The 19547-nt window shown below is 34.7% G+C and overlaps 1 protein-coding gene across 2 annotated transcripts; it reads right to left on the bottom strand.

Annotated features, from left to right (window-relative positions):
- Positions 1 to 5844: 5844 nt before the first annotated feature.
- LOC111457802 (poly(A) polymerase I) lies at positions 5845 to 18869 on the bottom strand. Of its 2 annotated transcripts, XR_002713013.1 has the most exons (15): positions 18670 to 18869; positions 18178 to 18280; positions 17918 to 18040; positions 17386 to 17483; positions 16805 to 16888; positions 16552 to 16679; positions 16289 to 16361; positions 16150 to 16195; positions 15902 to 16011; positions 15713 to 15820; positions 15543 to 15602; positions 8330 to 8391; positions 7478 to 7790; positions 6104 to 6396; positions 5845 to 6054 (listed from the first exon to the last, which is right to left on the bottom strand). XR_002713013.1 is itself a non-coding variant. In XM_023100200.1 (14 exons), exons 1-14 carry the CDS (start codon positions 18748 to 18750, stop codon positions 6166 to 6168), a joined length of 1620 nt encoding a protein of 539 aa, XP_022955968.1. In that variant the 5' UTR covers positions 18751 to 18869; the 3' UTR covers positions 5845 to 6165. The 2 variants fall into 2 exon arrangements, 1 of the variants encoding a protein (XP_022955968.1); XM_023100200.1 differs by having other exon boundaries at positions 5845 to 6396.
- Positions 18870 to 19547: the final 678 nt, after the last annotated feature.

The raw sequence follows: 19547 nt of genomic DNA, 5'->3' as shown, positions 1-19547 counted from the left end.
AGAGTTCGAATTCCCATCGGGTAAATACGCTATAATATTTTAAATAAATATATATATATATATATATATATATATATATATTTTAAAGTGACCCAAAAAGGCCCACCATGTCCCTATTTCCCCTTTATCCTCCTCAATTTCACCCTCCCTCCCTCACAGTAAATGACAGAAAAGACAGTTGTTCAACTACATTCATTTGTCAACACAAACAATAATATATTCTTTGAATTAAACAACACAATTCAAATATTCCTTTTATTTTATTTATTCTTTTCTTTTTAATTTCTTTAATAAAATTTCACAAATCTCTTAACTACAACATGACTTTCAAGATTTGCTTTCATTATCTTTCCTTTTTTTTCTTTTTCCATTCCCAACTAATTATCCGCCCACCGTCCGAGAAAACACTATACAAACATATCACCCAGTGTCTAGATATATAAATTCATGCTAGCTCCGAGACCGTGCACGAATTTAGCTAATTATCAATTGCATATGGTAATAATAAGTTAGGTTGTCTCGATGTTTTCTGTCACGAGAAAAAAAATGTTACAAAAATTTAGTGTTACTTTTTTTTTTTATATAATAATAAAAAAAAAGTACAGGTACAGCTTGCAGCCAAGACCCACCCATTTGATTGTACAAAAAAGGAAAATAAATAAATAAATAAATAAAAAAGAAAGATCCCATCAGCTCCTCTAACATAAATCTATTTATTTTGTTCCAAATTTGTAAAATACACATAAATAATAAAAACAAAAAATATTAATGTAATTTGGTTTGTTTTAATATTATATTCAAAGAAAATTTTAAAAAATAATAACAAAAAAAAAAAAATTCAACCAATTATATATATATATATATAAATTTTTGTTTTAGTATGAACATTATTATTATTATTTAATCAATTATAAATGACAAAATTTATAGATGGATAATAAATGTTAAATTTTTAATTTAAAGATTTATTGAAAAATAGTGAAATTAAATTTATAAACAAAAATAAGAATTAAAATAATATTTTACTCAAATTTAAATTCTTGGGTCGGGTCTTCTCACGGTTCATTTACGGGTTCATTTACGAGAGAGTTGAATATAATCAAAGTACACGGTTAAATATTGTAAAATAATATATAATAATTATTACAGCCCAATCTAATTATTTTTAATATATATAAGAGAAAATTCAATTTAAAATTTTGATTTAATTTAATTATATTAATTTATAATATATAAAAATTAAATTATAACAATTTCATAGGTTTTTAAAAGATTAATTGATAAAGTTAAAAAAAGGTGAAAGTTGTTGAGAGAGTATGAAATGGAAATGATTTAGACATGAGGGAGTTTGACTGTGGAAAACACTGAATTCAAACTGAGCCATAATAATAATAATAATAATAATAATAATAATAAATAAATAAATAAATAAATAATAAAGTAATAATAATAGCTGTGGGAATTGGCCTGCAAACTGCAATGCACCAAAATTAATGCATATATATTTTTTATATATATTTGGCTTTTAAAGTGTAAAGCAAAGGTTATAGTAAATATTATAATAATTATTATTATGAATTACCAAATAGAAAGATCTATGATGTCTCTTTTTGCCCTTTTTTTGTGAATACAAGTTGTGGAAAGGCTTTGGTGCTTTGCTTTCCTTACAAGTATTATATATATATATATATATATAGATATAGTTGCAATTTAATTAAAATAGTTCATTTTCAATTTTTGTTTAAAAATTAGTTTTTTTTTTTTTTTTTTTTTAACGGAAGATTGGATCCTGTGACATTTTAGTTGAGATTGTAATATGTGAGATCTCACGTTGGTTGAAGAGAAGTAATGAAGGAATTGTTGTAAGGGTGTGGAAACTTCTACTTGGTGTAGACACTTTTTAAAATTGTGAGCCTAACGACGATACGTAATGGGTCAAAACGGATAATATCTGTTAGTGGCAGGCTTGAATTGTTACAAATGGTATTAGAGCTAGATATTGGGTGGTGAGCCCGTCAGGATGTTGGGCCCTTGAAGAGGGTGGATTGTGAGATCTCATATTGGTTAGAGAGCGAGGACACTGGGTTCTCAAGGAAAGTGGATTGTGAGATCTTACATTAGTTGGAGAGCGAGGACGCTGGGTCCCTAGAGATGGTGGATTGTGAGATCTTACATTGGTTGGAGAGTGAGGATGCTGGGTCTTCAAAGATGGTGAATTGTGAGATCCCACATCGATTAGAGAGCGAGGACGATGGGTCCCCAAGGAGGGTGGATTGTGAGATCCCACGTTGGTTGGAGAGCGAGGACACTGGGTCCCCAAAGAGGGTGGATTGTGAGATCCCACATTGGTTGGAGAAAAGAACGAAGTATTTCTTATAAGGGTATCACCAGGATGTGTGCCAACAAGGACGTTGAGCCCCAAAAGAGGTAGATTGTGAGATCCCACATCGGTTGGAGAGTGGAACGAAGTGACAACAAGGATGTGGGGCCTCCCGGGCCTCTGAGGGGTATGGATTATGAGATCCCACCTCGGTTTATAAGAGTGTGAAAACTTCTCTCTAGTAGACCCATTTTAAAATCATGAGATTGACAGTGATAGGTAACCAACTAAAACAGACAAGCCAACTAGGACGTTGGGCCTTCTGGGCCTCTATGGCGTGTGGATTATGAGATCCCACCTCGGTTCATAAGAGTGTGAAAACCTCTCCCTAAGAAACCCATTTCAAAATCATGAAGTTGACAGCTATACATAACAGACTAAAACAGACAATATCTACACGCAGTGAGCTTAAGTTCTTACGATAAAACCAAAACATATCTGTACAACACACTCTCGAGCGGGACTATCACAATTAAAGTGTCGTGTTACTCACGAGACGAGTCGGGATGACAGAAAAGCAAAAGCAAAATAATGAGATGGACGAAAATGTAGGGACGGCGTGGTGGAAGATGGGGTCGAATGGGTGCATGATTGGCACTCGAGCATGTTAGAGAAAACGCATTTAAATCCAAGGAGGATAGGACATAGAGATACTCAAACATTGGCCCCATCTCCCCCTCCTCCTTTTCTCATAGTGTGCCCTACCATCTCATACCAACGCCTTCTACAATGTAACGCGTAAAAGGTGCCCTTTTCTCATCGATTCAGATATATTAGGGGATCCTTGCCGACCCTTTAAAAGTACAATATCGTCTGTGGACCATATATATCTACTTGATTCCATCACTATAATTAGGTCGGGAACCGTAAAATATAAGTGGTGTAAGTAGCTCGGCCAAACCAAACATATCTTATATGTCTCAACATTATTACACCCAGACTAGGTGGTTTGTATTCCAGCCTTTGACGAAACATACTCGATATCAACTTGGGTATAAAACGTCAGACGATTACGTTTACGATTATTCTCGAGTAGAAGAGACGAAAAAGTAAGCAAATTTTTGAATCGAAATTTACGCTCAAACCTAATCAGAGCGGTTTTGAAAAAAAAAAAAAAAGGTAATAATGAAGAGAAACAAAAAGAAAAAGGTGAAGAAGGAGAAGAAGAATGTGTATTTGTGGTTCCATTTCTTAACTTTACAAGGTGAAAGTGACATGAATTTTAGCAAATAATAATAATAATAATAATAATAATAATAATAAAAAGAACATAACTTTTTATTTATTTTAATTTTTTTTTTTTTTAAATGATGAATACAAACAAAAGTGTTCTAAGTTTGTCTCTTCAATTATATATATACAAAAAGAAAATTTTAAAAGAAATTATTTTGGTTTTTAAGATGGGAGGAAAGTTGCACATGGTGGGCCAATTCTTGGAGACATTTTTAAAAAGTTTTTGTGTTTCTTTTTAAGTAAATACGCCACCAACTACTCGTTGCTGTGCGGGCGTTATTTTAAATATGGAAAAGCGTGATTCTCGCTCGAATGAATTAGCTGATACTAGAAATGAAACTAGGAAGGTTTAAAAAACCGAGTAATCTGGAAAGTTTGAACAACTCAATCCGTGCCAAATTGGGTTGGATTAAGTTTAATAAATGAAAATTTATGTATTGAGTTGGTTCATATTGTTAGACAAACACCGACTCTTCACAATGGTATGATATCGTCCACTTTGAGCATTGTCGCTTTGCTTTGGGCTTCCCCAAAAAGACCTCATAAACATATGATCATTCCCTAAATTAACTGACATGTGACTTTCATCATCCAAATTGTTAGTTTTAAAATATATATTTTTATTTATTATACATATATTTATATAATTACTTAAATAATTATTTTATGATTAGGCTAGATTCTTAGAAATGGTATGAATTACACGTTATTATTTTAAAATTTAAATTATTAATTTATCCATATTTATCCCTTTTTCACTAAACTAAAAATATTTAATTACATATAGAAATAAAAAGCTGACAATACTTCCATGTGGCAGGTGTGTTTAGTCTATGATAAATTAAAGAAAATTAATTTTATTTATTTATTATTATTTTGTATTTAATATGAAAATTTAAATTATACTTAATCCTAAAAATAAATAATTGCTATGTGTAATAAATAAATATAAAGTTAAAAAGAGAATAAATTTAGCTCATCAATTTTAAAATCTATATCTGTATCGACTTTCAAAATTATAAATTTAGTCCCTAAATTTATATATATTTCTTGAAATTGACTCGTTTATTAACTCGACTTAAAATTTAAAATTTAAATCTAATTAGTTTTTAAAATTTAGGGATTTAATAAAAAAAAAATAATTAATTAAAAATGTAAACGTGGAGTGGTGATTGAGGAAGATGGGCCAGGCGCATGCTTACACAGTTTCCAGTGGAGAGGACTTTAATTTTATGGTTGTTTGTGTTAATTAAATTAATTAATTAATTAATTAATTAATTTAATTGAAATTTGGAACCAACCTGCCACGGCGCGTGCTGTGCGCCATTAACTGCGCAAATCAAACCCATTACTACCAAACTCGATTATATTTATTTATTTTATTTTATTTTATTATATATATATTTGGTTAAGGCTAAAAAGCTGAGAAAACAACTAACCTAAGACTATGGCTAATATTGATGGCTTAAAAAACGCCACCCACCTAAATTCCAATTGTACTAAGGACAAACATATATCAACCAACTGCCTCGAGTCAAAAGAAAATCGAAAAGTCGAGTCAACCGAACAAAAATTGAGTCGAATGAACCAACTCGGTTGATTGGTTTAGTGATATAGTTTGTAGAAGTTTGTTTCGTGCATAGAAAAATTGATTAGTTAGTTAGTTGACAAGTCCAAAGTTACTCAAACTGACCGATAAATGATTGCAGAAGTTTGTTTCATATATAGAAAAAGCGACTAGTCAATCATTCGACAAGTCCAAGGTTGCTCAAACCGACCGATATACTGATATATGTTTGTAGAAGCTTGTTTCATTTACGGAATAATTGACTAGTTAGTCAGTCGACAAGTCCAATGTCACTCAAACCAACCAATATACTTATATATGTTTACAAAAGTTTGTTACATTTGACCAGTAGGTCATTCAACAAGTCAAGGTCGCTCAAACCGACTGATATATTGATATATGTTTGCAAAAGTTTGTTTCGTACATAGAAAAATTGACTAGTCGATCAATCAACAAGTCCAAGATTGCTTAAACGGACCGATATACTGATATATGTTTGCAAAAGTTTGTTTTGTGAATAGAAAAATTGACTAGTCGGTCAGTCGACAAGTCAACGTCGCTCAAACCGACTGATATATAAAAGAAATTTTTGCAATTATTGTATCATTTTTAAAGTTTTTATGAAAAAATAGAAGTAGAAATATTTATATAAAAGTATTTGAAATTTAGAACCATGAAAATTACTGAACTAAAACTCAAATTTTATGCTACTGAGTTTCTGCAATGTATTATTGTAATGAATTTACAGAAACTCAAGTGGGAAGATGATTCTGATCAAATAAACTCCCAATTCAATCCACTTCCCCTCCGTGCACATTCCCAAACTTCAACAGCCTTTGCATCTGCTGCTGTATTTTTATGCCTAGAAGATCAAAATCGGCCATCCGAATCGACAAGTTATGTGCTTACCGATAAACTTAATATCGGTCATCTCTTCGTGTTGCCATATTGCACAAACAAAGATTCAGATATGAGCGTAACCTGTTCACCCCTCGGTTGATTTGACATTATTAATCTGTCTATTTTGGTTTCGAGGGTAAACCGTCTCGAAAACAATCCTAGCAAAAACATGTCGAACCTCCGATAAGTTGCCCAAAGCCAAGGAATCGTGGTTAATTGTTCTACTTCTTTTTGGAATCGGTCGCCTTTCCTTGCCCCTTCTAACACATTCAAAAATTTTACATACCCTCATTGACAAAGCTTGTGGAATAAAAACCTGCAAATGGAAGCAACAAGAGTATTAGAACATTAAAGATGTTAGCAATAATGGAAGGCATTTAGGAAGATAAGCTTATCTCCTGCATTCCACATTCCCTCGATTCAGGACCATACTCAACAAAGAGTAATATAAACAGAAATGGTGTCATAAATTCTGTGGGAGAATTATAACAGCCCAACCCCGCCGCTACCAGATATTGTCCTATTTGAGTTTTCCCTTCTGGGCTTTCCCTCAAGGTATTAAAACACGTTTGTTAGGGAGAGATTTCCACATCTTTACAAGGAATGTTTCGTTCTCCTCCACAACCGATGTGAGATCTCACAATCTACCCCCCTTCGGGGCCCAGCGTCCTCGCTGGCACTTGTTCCCTTCTCCAATTGTGTGGGAACCCCCCAATCCATGCCCTTCGGGGCCTAGCGTCCTTCTTGACACACCACCTCGTGTCCACCCCCTTCGGGGCTCAGCCTCCTCACTGCCACAGCCACATCACTCTGTGTCTGGCTCTAATACCATTTGTAACCGCCTAAGCCCACCGCTAGCCGATATTGTCCTCTTTGGTCTTTTCCTTCCATGCTTCCCCTCAAGGTTTTAAAACACGTGTCCACCCCTCTTCGGGACTCAGCCTCCTCACTGGCACATTGCTCGGTGTCTGGCTTTGATACCACTTGTAACAGTCCAAGCCCGCCACTAACAGATATTGTCCTCTTTGGGTTTTTCCTTTCGGACTTCCTCTCAAAGTTTTAAAACGCATCTGCTAAGGAAAGGTTTTTACACTTTTATAAAGAATGTTCTGTTCTCCTCCCCAACTGATGTGGGATCTCATAAGAATACTCCAAAACTAATTACTTTTCCCAAAGTAATTTAAATTTAATCGTAGGACCTTGGTATAAACGGCCTAATATTAGATTACTAGATTACTAGATTACTTTGATGTTTTGTTTTAGACTCTTTAAAAGTGTTTTCTATGTTACTCCCAAACATAAAAGCACCGCAAGCATAGCCTTGAAAATATAACATTTCTAACTTGAGATCACCAAAAACCGGAATCAAAATATGGATAAAATATTTTGACCCTCACCAGATCTGACCAAGGAGCTTGAGGATAGTTGATCATGGCTTGCGAAACATACTGGTGATCAGTCATCTTCCACAACACGGCATTCACTGAAACAGCAAGATCAACGACCTGGTCCATCAGTGCATAATTTGATTCTTTATGGTTACTTTCTATTATTTCAGGGAATGATGCGTGTGGCTGCGAGATACTTTGGGCTATTTCAATTGCTTCATACAAGGATCCATCACTATGGACAGCAAGGCTAAACGCAGCAACAACCAATGGATCTTGAGGCTGGTCAACCAGAGCTTTGTGAAATGCTAAGAGAGCAATCCTGAAATAAAGCACAAAATCTTGGAGATGATCCAGAAAACCTCATTTGACAAGTACAGGCAAATAATAATCTAACATAAGAGCTTCCATTTTGTATTGTTGAGTAAACTAATCTTGGCTCATCATGCAATAGATTTTGAAGGATCTTTTTTATGCATCAAATCACATCTAGCGCATATCAACTACGAAAAAATTTAAAATTGAAAACTTCATTACCATTAAACAGTGATTTAGAACTTGATTTCCACTTTTTCGACATTATCATTGGGTTCAAAGAGGGGCAGTTACCCGTTAGCCAAAATTTCAAGCATGAGCTAGCTATTTTGGTTTCTCCAGCAAACCCATCCTCAAAACCCATTTATTGCGTAATTCAACTATAGATTCTACCAAGTTTTAAAATGCCAAACTAACTTGTTAGCGAAATTTATAGAATAATAAAAACAACTATATAGTTCAATGACTTAACATTACATTGATAACACATTAAATAAATTTCCAATAATCTAAAAGTAATGACAGCATTCAAAAGATTGATTGTACCATAAGCTGCTATGACATGGTTGATTGGGTGCCACAAATTTATCAAGGTTGGAAAGTAAAACCTGCATGATTGCAAAGAAAGGAAATTGGTTTCATGTATATATGTAATTTTTTTTTTTTTTTTTTTTTTTTTTTTTTTTTTTTTTTTTTTTGCCAGAAAATAAAAATTACTGTGTTTATACTCATTGCCGATAAAGCAGTATCTTTCACAACCAGGTCAGTCGCTAAGCATGTCAGCCAATCTTGGCTAGTAGGGAAATGAAAGCAAGAAAAATGTAATTTAATTTAAGGATTCTGATAGGGTAGAGAAACTGACAAAAACATCCCTAGTAATAAAACCTAGCTGATAATGCTTGAAAACAAATGCCCAAATAGAGGCGTTAAACCTTGCAAGAGACGAAACCTTTTCCCATTGCCTCTCCACATCCTTAAGGACAAGAAAGAAGCCAGCCTACCACAAAATTCAACCCTCGTCATGAAAGGGTGAATGCAAGAGTATCTCCACCATCATAGATCTACACTCCCTGGTACTCACAAGGATAACACTAAACACTTGAAGATAGATATCCTAATGAACCAACAATCCCAAAGAAAATAATTCAGGTCTTCAGACACACTCTAGCAAGGAATGCATCACTCCCCTAGGAAAGGAAGAATACCTCAAAATCCAATCTATAGTGTTCACCTACCAAGCAAAACTAGCCAACTAAAGAACCTTCTTTGGAATTGTAACTTCCACAACGAGGAGAAAGAGGGCTAAGCTGAGGAAGAGGGATTCCTCAGAATAGGAGAAAAGAGCTACAGGAGACCCCCCAAAACAAATCAAGAGTCCAAAAACGACAATCCTTTCCTCTAAAGAAAAACACAAACCCATCAAGCAAAGAAAGAAGCTTCACAAGATTCATTGCTTTTTACCATACTGTCAACGGTAAGTTTCTCGACCTACACAGTGAAGACGTAAGTCACAGTTTGGCTATCGCTGGGGACAGTTATGAGCACATAGCTTAAGTTTCCGTGTAAAGAATTAAGTCCAACAAGAGCCTACAAGTAGGTTGCTTACTAAATATATTATACTGGCCCCATGTTATTCTATTTTTTTTCAAATGGAGTGTAGACCACTATTGATGGTGGGAGCGTGTGGAGCCGTGCAGCTGCAGGGGGTGCCCTTTAGATCGAGTTGTTTTTCTTCTTGTAATTTTATTATTATTTTAAATGCTACTTCTCGAAACTTGTGTATTTTTTAAACCATTTTGACTTGGCTCCGCGGATATTACCTTTAAACTACTTCTATGTCGATTTTGAATGCATATTTAAATTTTAAATTCCTTGTGTATCTTGTTTTATAAAAGAAAATTTTACTACCCTTTTTACCCTTGAGTGTATGTGGCGACCTATGATTCGAGTTACTGAAAATTGGGTCGTTACAAGATGAATAATGGATGCAATTTTTAGAGAACCCAATTGGACTTTAAGAAGAAGAGCCACACCAACTTAGACAAAAGGGCTTCGTTCTGACGCCTATGTTAAGAATGAGAAATAGAAATAGAATTGGGATCGAAAGTATGATCTTTACCACGTTTAAATAGGATACAAACTATCAACTAATACCTAAAAATAGAAAAATATATATCTAACTAAATTTGGTAAATAAATAAAATATACGGTTAATAAAATCTATACTAACAACTCCCTAAATATCTGAGATATATTCTAACTAATTATCACGGCAAAATATCCTCTTAATACTCCCCCTCAAGTTGGAGAGTGTATGTCGATCACACCCAACTTGTCCTTCAAAAAGTCAAATTGCTGTCTTCCCAAAGCTTTAGTAAAAACATCTGCCAATTGCATTTTGGTCGAAACATAACACGGTTTGATGATTCCAGCTTGTAACTTTTCTCGAACTATATGGCAATCTATTTCAATGTGTTTCGTACGTTCATGAAAAACTGGATTGGCTGCTATATGTAATGCTGCTTGATTATCACAATATAATAATGTTGGTTCGGACAGTGGAACATTCAAGTCTTGAAGAATGTATCTTAACCAAGTTAACTCTAAACAAGTATTTGCCATAGCTCGATACTCGGCTTCTGCTGATGATCTGGACACATTAGTCTGCTTTTTAGACTTCCAAGAAATAATTGAATTTCCGAGGAAAATGCAGAACCCAGAAATAGATCGTCTGGAAGTTCGACAACCACCCCAGTCAGAATCGCAATATGCCTGTAATCTTAAATTGTTTTCAGATGGCAGTAGAAGTCCTTGACCAAGAGTGCCTTTGATGTACCTCAGAACTCGAAGAGCTGCCTCCCAATGTGGTTTTCTTGGTTCATGCATAAATTGGCTAAGCATACGAACTGAATAAGCTATGTCAGGCCTAGTGACGGTCAAATATATTAATCTGCCAATCAACCGTCTGTATTTACTTGGATCATTCAACTTCTCTCCTTCAGTTAAAGAAAGTTTCAGATTTTGCTCCATAGGAAATTTGTCTGGACGTGCTCCTGTAAGACCTGTGTCTTGAAGGATGTCTAGAGCATACTTCCTTTGAGACATAAAAATTCCTTTTCTAGATCGAGAAAATTCAATGCCTAGAAAATATTTCAAATTTCCTAAATCCTTGATAAGAAATTTCTGGAGTAAACTAGTCTTGAGATATTGAATTTCTTCGAGATCATTGCCTGTCAACAGAATATCATCAACATAGATTAGAACTGCAGTGAAAGAAGTACCTTTACTCTTAGTAAACAAAGAGTAATCTGCTTTGGACTGAGTGTAGCCTGCATTTTGTATAGTTGTAGAAAATATGGAGAACCAATTGCGAGAAGCCTGTTTTAATCCATAGAGAGATTTATGGAGCCGACATACTGTATTCTCCCCCTGTCGGCGAAGACCTGGTGGTAAAGACATATAAACTTCCTCGTCTAGATTACCATGGAGAAAGGCATTTTGAACATCCAACTGATGGGTGAACCATTTTCGAGCAGCAGCAACAGTGAGTAAGCAACGAAGTGTAGTAAGTTTCGCTGTAGGGGAAAATGTTTCTGTGTAATCAATACCTTCAACCTGAGTGTATCCTTTTGCTACTAGTCGAGCTTTATAACGTTCAACAGAACCATCAGAGTTGTATTTAATTTTGTACACCCAACGACAACCAATAGCTTTATGACCAAGTGGTAGAGGAACGAGAGACCATGTATGATTACGTTCCAAAGCTGCAATTTCATCATTCATAGCCTGCTGCCATAACGGGTCGCCAACTGCCTCGTCATAGGTTTTAGGTTCTGTCTGGGATGTAATAAGAGCTAGAAAAGCACGTTGAGTAGGAGAAAAACGAGAGAATGAAAGGTAATGATGAAGGGGATACCTGGTGCCAGTGCCGGGACTTGAGCTAGAGGTTAAATGATTGGCTCCAGAAGACATCTCATAATCCTTATGCCAAGCTGGAGGCTGTTTAGTACGAGTAGAACGTCGAAGTGGAGCTGATGTATCAGGTGGGATAGGATTGGAATTAGTGGGCGAATCTGGAGAAGGTGGAGGAGACGACGGAGTAGTAGGTGAAGGGATAGGAGGTGAAGGAGGAGTAGGAGGTGAAGGAATAGGAGGTGAAGGAGGAGTAGGAGGTGAAGGAATAGAAGGTGGAGGATGGATGTTTGAGTAGGATGGATCATGAAGTGGTACAACAGGAGTCGAAGGAGCTAATGTCGAAGTTTGTGAAGCTGATGAAAAAGGAAAATCATCTTCACAAAATTTGACATCACGGCTGATAAAGAATTTGTGAGATTGCATGTCATACAACTTGTATCCTTTATGACCACAAGGATATCCTACGAAAACACAAGGAGTTGCCCTAGGTTCAAATTTTTGCTTAGGATGTACTATAGTTGCATAACATTTACAACCAAAAACTTTAAGATGGTGAAATGTAGGTGGTCGTTTGTAGAGTGCTTCAAAGGGTGTCTTGTTAGATAATAATGGTGATGGCGTTCTATTTATAAGATAAACAGCCGTTAAAATGCACTCTCCCCAAAAATTAAGTGGAACCTGTGACTGAAAAAGAAGAGACCTAGCTACATTTAGGATATGGCGATGCTTGCGTTCTACGACTCCATTTTGTTGTGGAGTATAGACACAAGTGCGCTGAAATTCAATACCACAAGAAGTAAAGAATGGTTGCAAAGATAGGAATTCAGTCCCATTGTCTGATCGAACTATCTTGATAGTAGTATGAAATTGAGTTTGAACGAATTTAACAAAGTTCATTAACAAATGATGTACTTCTGACTTATGTTGCATTAAAAAAACCCAAGTACATCGAGTAAAATCATCAACAATAGTGAGAAAAAAACGCAAACCAGAATGGGTAGGAATTTTATGTGGTCCCCAAACATCACAATGTATCAGATCAAAAGCAGAATGGGTTGTTATTGAACTTCTTGGGAAAGACAACCTAGTTTGTTTTGCTAACGGGCAGATACTACAATTATGAGAATAACTCACATTATTAAGATGCAATTGATCAGCTAGAAATTTAAAACGAGAAAAGGAAGGATGACCTAGGCGTAAATGCCACAAATTAGATGACTGAGATACTTGATGAGCTGAAGATTTGATTGGAGATGAAGAAATATGATAGAGACCTCCAAATTGTTTACCCGAGCCAATCATCTTCCCCGTAGCCAAGTCCTGCATAACACAAGAATCAGGATAGAAGGTGACATAACATTTCAAGTTATTGGTAAGTTTGCTGATCGACATTAGGTTTAAATTGAATGAAGGCACACATAAAACGTTGTTTAATTGAAGGTTAGGGCTAAGGGAAATATTGCCAGTATGTGACACACGTGCTGTCTCTCCATTAGGCAAATTTATTGCAGACATGATGGCAGCCTTTGGTTCAGTCATAACAGAAGATTTTGATACTATATGATCCGTAGCTCCACTATCGAGAATCCATGAATTAGAACTCGCAGAGTTAATAGATAATGTAGATATGGGAAACAAACCTGCAACATTGACGTGATTGTCAGAATTACCAGAAGGGTGATGATTGATTGCAGATAAGGCTTGTGCTATCTCTCGTAATTGCTCAGAAGAAAAATTTGGAATGGAATTAGGTGACTGTTCTTCTGTATTCAACTGTGAAACATCGGCCATATTTGCAGATGATCGATATCCACGGTTATTGTGTTGATTGTCTTGTCTTGTCCTTCCAGAATTATTTTTCTGTCGACACCGATCTTCTGTATGGCCCCTTCTATCACAAAAGTTACAGTGAAACTTAAGAATTCGACACTCATTGATTGTATGACCACTTTTATTGCAGTGTTCACACTTTTTGTCCTTGGCGAATTTTGAATATATTGTTTTCTTTTGCACTGCTGATGCAATCGAGAAATTCTCAGTAGGTTCGGAAGTTACCTGACGCTGCATCTCTTCTTGTACAAGTAATGAATAGGCTTGCCTCACATTAGGTAATGGAGACATCATCAATATGTTAGATCTCACCGTTTTATAAGACTGATTAAGCCCCATGAGCAATTGCATCAACTTGTCTTCTTCGCGTTGGTCAATATGTATTTGACGTTGATTACAGGTAAATGGTGTGCGGTACGCTTCCAGTTCATCCCAAAGTGCTTTGAGCTTGGTGAAATATGTTGACAGCGCCATGGTTCCTTGTGACATCGTTGCTATCGAGTTTTGTATTTGAAAAATTGCTGGAGCATTCTTTTGTGAGAATTGATCGTGAAGATCAACCCACACTTGATGAGCTGTCTTGGCGTGAATAATGCCTTTAGCGATATCTGCTTCAACGGAATGAGTTAACCAAGATATTATCATACTGTTGCACTGATTCCAGAGTTCGAATTCGGTTGAATTTGCATCTTGGGACGGTTCCTCAATTGTGCCATCAATGAAGCCAATTTTCTTCTTGGCAATAAGAGCATGCATAACTGATTTACTCCAGGATTGGTAATTTGCTCCATTTAATTTGATTGGAACAAGTGAATATCCTGGCTGATCAGAGTGATGAATATAGTACGGATGTGTTAAATCAACATCCGAAATTTTGAAGCTGGATTTGGCTGATTCCGCCATAAAGGAAATTTTGATATTTAAGAACACCAAGATCGGTGCTCTGATACCATGTTAAGAATGAGAAATAGAAATAGAATTGGGATCGAAAGTATGATCTTCATTCAGGTTTACCACGTTTAAATAGGATACAAACTATCAACTAATACCTAAAAATAGAAAAAATATATATCTAACTAAATTTGGTAAATAAATAAAATATACGGTTAATAAAATCTATACTAACAACTCCCTAAATATCTGAGATATATTCTAACTAATTATCACGGCAAAATATCCTCTTAATAGCCTAAGTTACCCACTCCTAGTCCCTTGAAATTCAATGGTCTACCACAATCCCAACTCACAAGGTTAGACTTTTCGCCTTATCAACCCCTTAACAAAGGTAGTCTCTCATCAACCTCTCCAACTTCTTATTAACTGATTCCGAGGTATACAAAAATAGGAAACAAGTCAGAATCCCACTTAAGACTAACTGAATAAGGACCATCCTTCCTCCTTTAGAGAAAAAGACATCTTCAAGAGGAAAACCATTTTCGAATCTTCTTGAAGACAGGGTTCCAAAAATCCACACCTAGGGTTATGCACTAGAAAGCCCCAAATATGACGAGGAGTCCACCTAGATGGCTTACAATGATTGCAGGTACAAGGGAAACAAGAGCAAGAAAAATGTACTTAAATCTAAGGATTCTGATAGGAAGAAGAAACCCAGATAAACAGCCTGCGCTCTTCACACGTTCTATAAGGAATAAGAAGGAAATATACAAAGTAAGTCGGAAATTTTGTGCGGGGAGAGGATGTGATCTATTGTAAGATTCTACTTGGTCAATAGTCTGTTAGAAAGTTGAAGAAATGAATTTTAGTTTTTCCTTCTATAGAGTAGGAAGATAGGCAAGATTTGTGGTAGGAAAAGGAGAGTCCCAGACCTCATGAAAGTCCGTAGAGTTTGGCTGTTTTCTCTCTTTTATCAGTTAATCGACATTTCTCTTGGAGGGTTTCTACCAGATTCATTCTGGTTAACATTTTTTTTTTTCTAGAAGGAAAAGATTGGGTTATTCTCATAGATAGAACATGCATAATAAATTGTAATAACGAACAATATGGCAGCCCTAACCAGAAGCATATTTGAGCTTGCATCACGCCTCCTGAATCCTTGGGAAACAAAATATGATGCCTACAAGATACAATAACTAATTAGGTTAAGGGGGAAAAAGAAAAGAAAAAATTGCAGCACTAAATTTGTGTTTAACATCAAAAAGAAATTGTAGAACAAGAATTATATACTTGGATGGGAAGAAGTATCTCGAGAAGTCCAAATCTCCACAATAATCTCAAAGAAGCCTCTGCAGACCCAAATGCTAGCATATAATTCATTTCCATAAGTATTCTCCCCTGTACCATTAAAAAAAACAAATTGAAAAGTGGCCTAAGGAGATAACAAACCATAAACCCAGTATTTGGAATGTAAGATACCTTGTCAAGTTTTAACACGGAGCAAGATAACTCTTTTATGGAAAGTGCTATATCTCTGGTAAAACGAAACCCTAATCGGGCTGCAATTCTCACCGCACGTAAAATTCGAGCTGTGGAATTAGATTTCAATACATTAAGATTGCATGCCACCTATGGGTAAATAAGAAAAAAAAGAATGTTTCCCATACTATTTCTTGATACTTAAAAGTACCAAAATCTAAACATTTCTGTATCAAACATTTGCTCACCACAGTCCTCAGTGAAAGAAAGATTTGCGGGTTTTATAGTTCGCACCTTCATCCAGAAGCAAGAGGAAACAAAAATTACACATGCTCAACAACTCATTGGAAGAACTCTAGAACTGAATCTGGTTCAATAAACGCACACCTTGGATTTTCTTATATCCTCCATTGCCCCCAAATAATCATATACAACCTTTTTGTATGGATCATACATCAAACTGCAAGGATTAAGAAGACATATACACTAAATCGTTACAGCCTACATTTACACCTGAGAACCATTGGTACAGGGAAGTCCAGAAAAATTTAAATAGCTAAAAAGTATTATATCAATATCAGAGTTCTATTTTCTTATTTATAAAAGAAAATGAAGACAACAAAAAGAGATAAGGAATCTTGTCACATAACCTGTTAATGGTAAAGTCCCGCTGAGAGCAATTCTTCCAGCGAATATAATCAGGCTCCTTTAAGTTGGAAGGTTTGTTAATGTAATGATTAAAACCATTCCTTCTTCCAGAGGTGCTAAAGCTCGAAACCTTTCCATAATGCACCAAAAATGAAAAATGAGTATGCCATTAATTGTATTGAAGCTAACCATTAGCAAAGAACTACGAAATATAGCCTTTTTAGAGCAACGGATAGAAATAATTAATCAACCAACCTCTATAAGAGTGTCATGCACATATACATGGCAAATTGGAAACCGTTTTCCAACAACTAGGCATCGAGTAAAAATTTTCCGTACCTACATAAGTTAATGAACTTTAGCCAAATAAAAGTTTAGCACAATAGAAAAACGATGTAAAAGATAACCAGAAAGGAAGAATAATAATTTTAAAGACTAATGAGAGAACTACGGTGACTTGCACTATGAAGGTCATAGTACAGAAACTATTTACACACCCCTAATTTTCAAAGGAAGGACAACATTAGTTACTTTATTCATGAGAACAAACTAAGAGAAAATATGAGAAAATAACTTCCAAAACCCCGCTTATTCTTCGTTTGTTTGTTTTTTCACTGATTTTTTGTTCTAAAATGTAGGAAATATTTTTTGAAAACAACTTCCAAGAGATCAAGTTATATATATCTTCACTAAGCCTCACAAATTCATTATGAGAAGTACTTTTTCAAAGGAAACTAAGTTCTGCAAGAATCTGTCTGCATACAAAAATTCCTATATGATCATGCCAAATATGACAAAATTCCAAGTAAAAACAACCAAAAAAATATTGATAGAACCTCTTTTAGTTCAGCTGAAGTTATGATATCAAAGTCTTTAGGAATTCTCCTTAGGATAAGATCCCGAACACACCCACCAACAAGATAGACCTCATACCCTACACGTCAGAAGTAACATAAAATAAACCGACAAAGATTAGGTAATAAAAGAAGAATGTTAGAACTCATTTACATGTGTTTACATCAGTCACTAGCTGAACATCAAGAGCATCCAGGTACTCAATGCTGAAAATCAAGCTCAAAAGTCTTCCTATCACTAAAACTTTTGATAAAGTTTCAAAATTCTGAAATAAAATTCTCAAGGCTATACTACTATTAACCTGACATGTAATATTTTTTATTTTTAAACATGGAAGAACCGGTCTTGTGAAGGGTTGGACAACAGTAAATATTTCACAAACTCAGATTATGGAATAAGGAGGTTGAATGCAAGGTGGCAGCACTTTAGGTTATTCATTCTAGCGTTCAAACGTTAGCCACCAACTTAATGCATAACAAACGCCAAACATCGTTCCATAAAAATAAAGAGTACCTTGTTTCCTCAGTCCATTTAAAACCACTCGCGTGGGCTTTGAAATCATTGATGTATCAATCCCAAGATCCTTAGAACTCAATGTCTTCCATTGAGGTATTGAGCTATCAGCCCGCTCTATTTCTTCTCCATTCAGAATCAAATACATCAGGTTAGTGTACATTGTAAAGCTTCAAGACTCCGAGCTAATGTATTCAATTACCAGATGAAATGGAAATTCAAAAACACATATGGATAAGAGATGGAATTATTCTGTTTACCTTTCCTACGCAAAGCAAATGAAATACAATCTTTATCTTCCTCCTTGCAGAGAATAGCTGATTCAGTAGTAGACCCAATGACTACAGAGCTTTGAATTCGCGCCTACAGAGTGTGGATTCAGTAGTTTAATAAAAAAAATTCTGATCTAAAATACCCAAGAAAGACACAAGAACTGAACACACCAGCAGCATTCAAAATGTAGACAAAGAAAAGAACAGAGAACTGAGCACACAGGTTGAGTGGTTCAACTAAGGAGTTCAACTTCCATGGTAATGGCCAGAGAGAGACATTCTAATTCAGCCAATACACAGAAGAAAACCCTCACTCTAATCTCCATGAATGACCTCTCCTAACTATAGATATCAGTTTTTGTTCTCTCTCACGTACACAACACTCAATTGCAGGTTCACATATATGAAAGAATCTACCATAGCTAACATATAAGCGAATAATCATTCGTAAAAAAAAAAGGAGATAAGAACCAAAGAGACCTTGCGAATGCAAAAGAGCAGCGGAGAGCGAGTGTAGTGAATCCTCCAAGCAAGTCCTGGGGCAGGAAATGCCATAGCCATGGATGAACAAGCAAAGCCCGGCTAAGTCATTTGAGACGCCTCGAACGGCAAGAAGAAAGCTCTGGCAGGGAGAGTTGAGAGGTTTTAACGGGAGAGGATAGAAACAGGGCTCGATTTTAGCTCAAGCACAAAGCAAAGATATTTATTTATTTATTATTAAAATATATATTAATTATATTTCAAGAGTCTCAAAATTTATATATTTGGACCAAGCAGCCTCTGGTAAATTAAATTTTGAAAATTAAAAAAAAAAAAATAGAACAATTTTAAAATTTGGGAATCAAACAATAATTATGAACCTCTTAAAATAAAAAAATAAAATATATTCGGTTAAATTTGGATAGAAATTGTTATTACATTCCTTTTGAAAAATGTTTAAATAATATCATATTGTTCATATTTTTATTTTAAAATTTTTTAAACAATTAAAAAATATTTTTAAATTTTTAAAAGTTTTATTTATACTATTTTAAAAAAAATTAAAAATAACTAATATATAAACGAATTTGCTAGTAATATATTTTAAATTTTTATAAAAATTAAGGCATATTTTTAAAGTTTGGTATTAACGATAAAATTTGAATAATATTCCTCTACTTTAATAAAAAAAAAATTCTAATAATTAAATGAATATATTTTAATTTTTTAAAAAAATTAAGAATATTAATTTAATTATAAGAATATTTTTATTTTTATTTTTTTAAAGTAGATGAGTATTATTGAAATTTTATATTATTTGTTATTATTAGTTTAACCTTTTTTTTTTTTTAATTATTATTATTATTTGGGAATAAAAA

This window comes from Cucurbita moschata, unplaced genomic scaffold, assembly GCF_002738365.1.
Source record: "Cucurbita moschata cultivar Rifu unplaced genomic scaffold, Cmos_1.0 Cmo_Scf00020, whole genome shotgun sequence".
Taxonomy (NCBI): Eukaryota; Viridiplantae; Streptophyta; class Magnoliopsida; order Cucurbitales; family Cucurbitaceae; genus Cucurbita; species Cucurbita moschata.
This window is presented reverse-complemented; position numbering and strand designations above follow the sequence as displayed.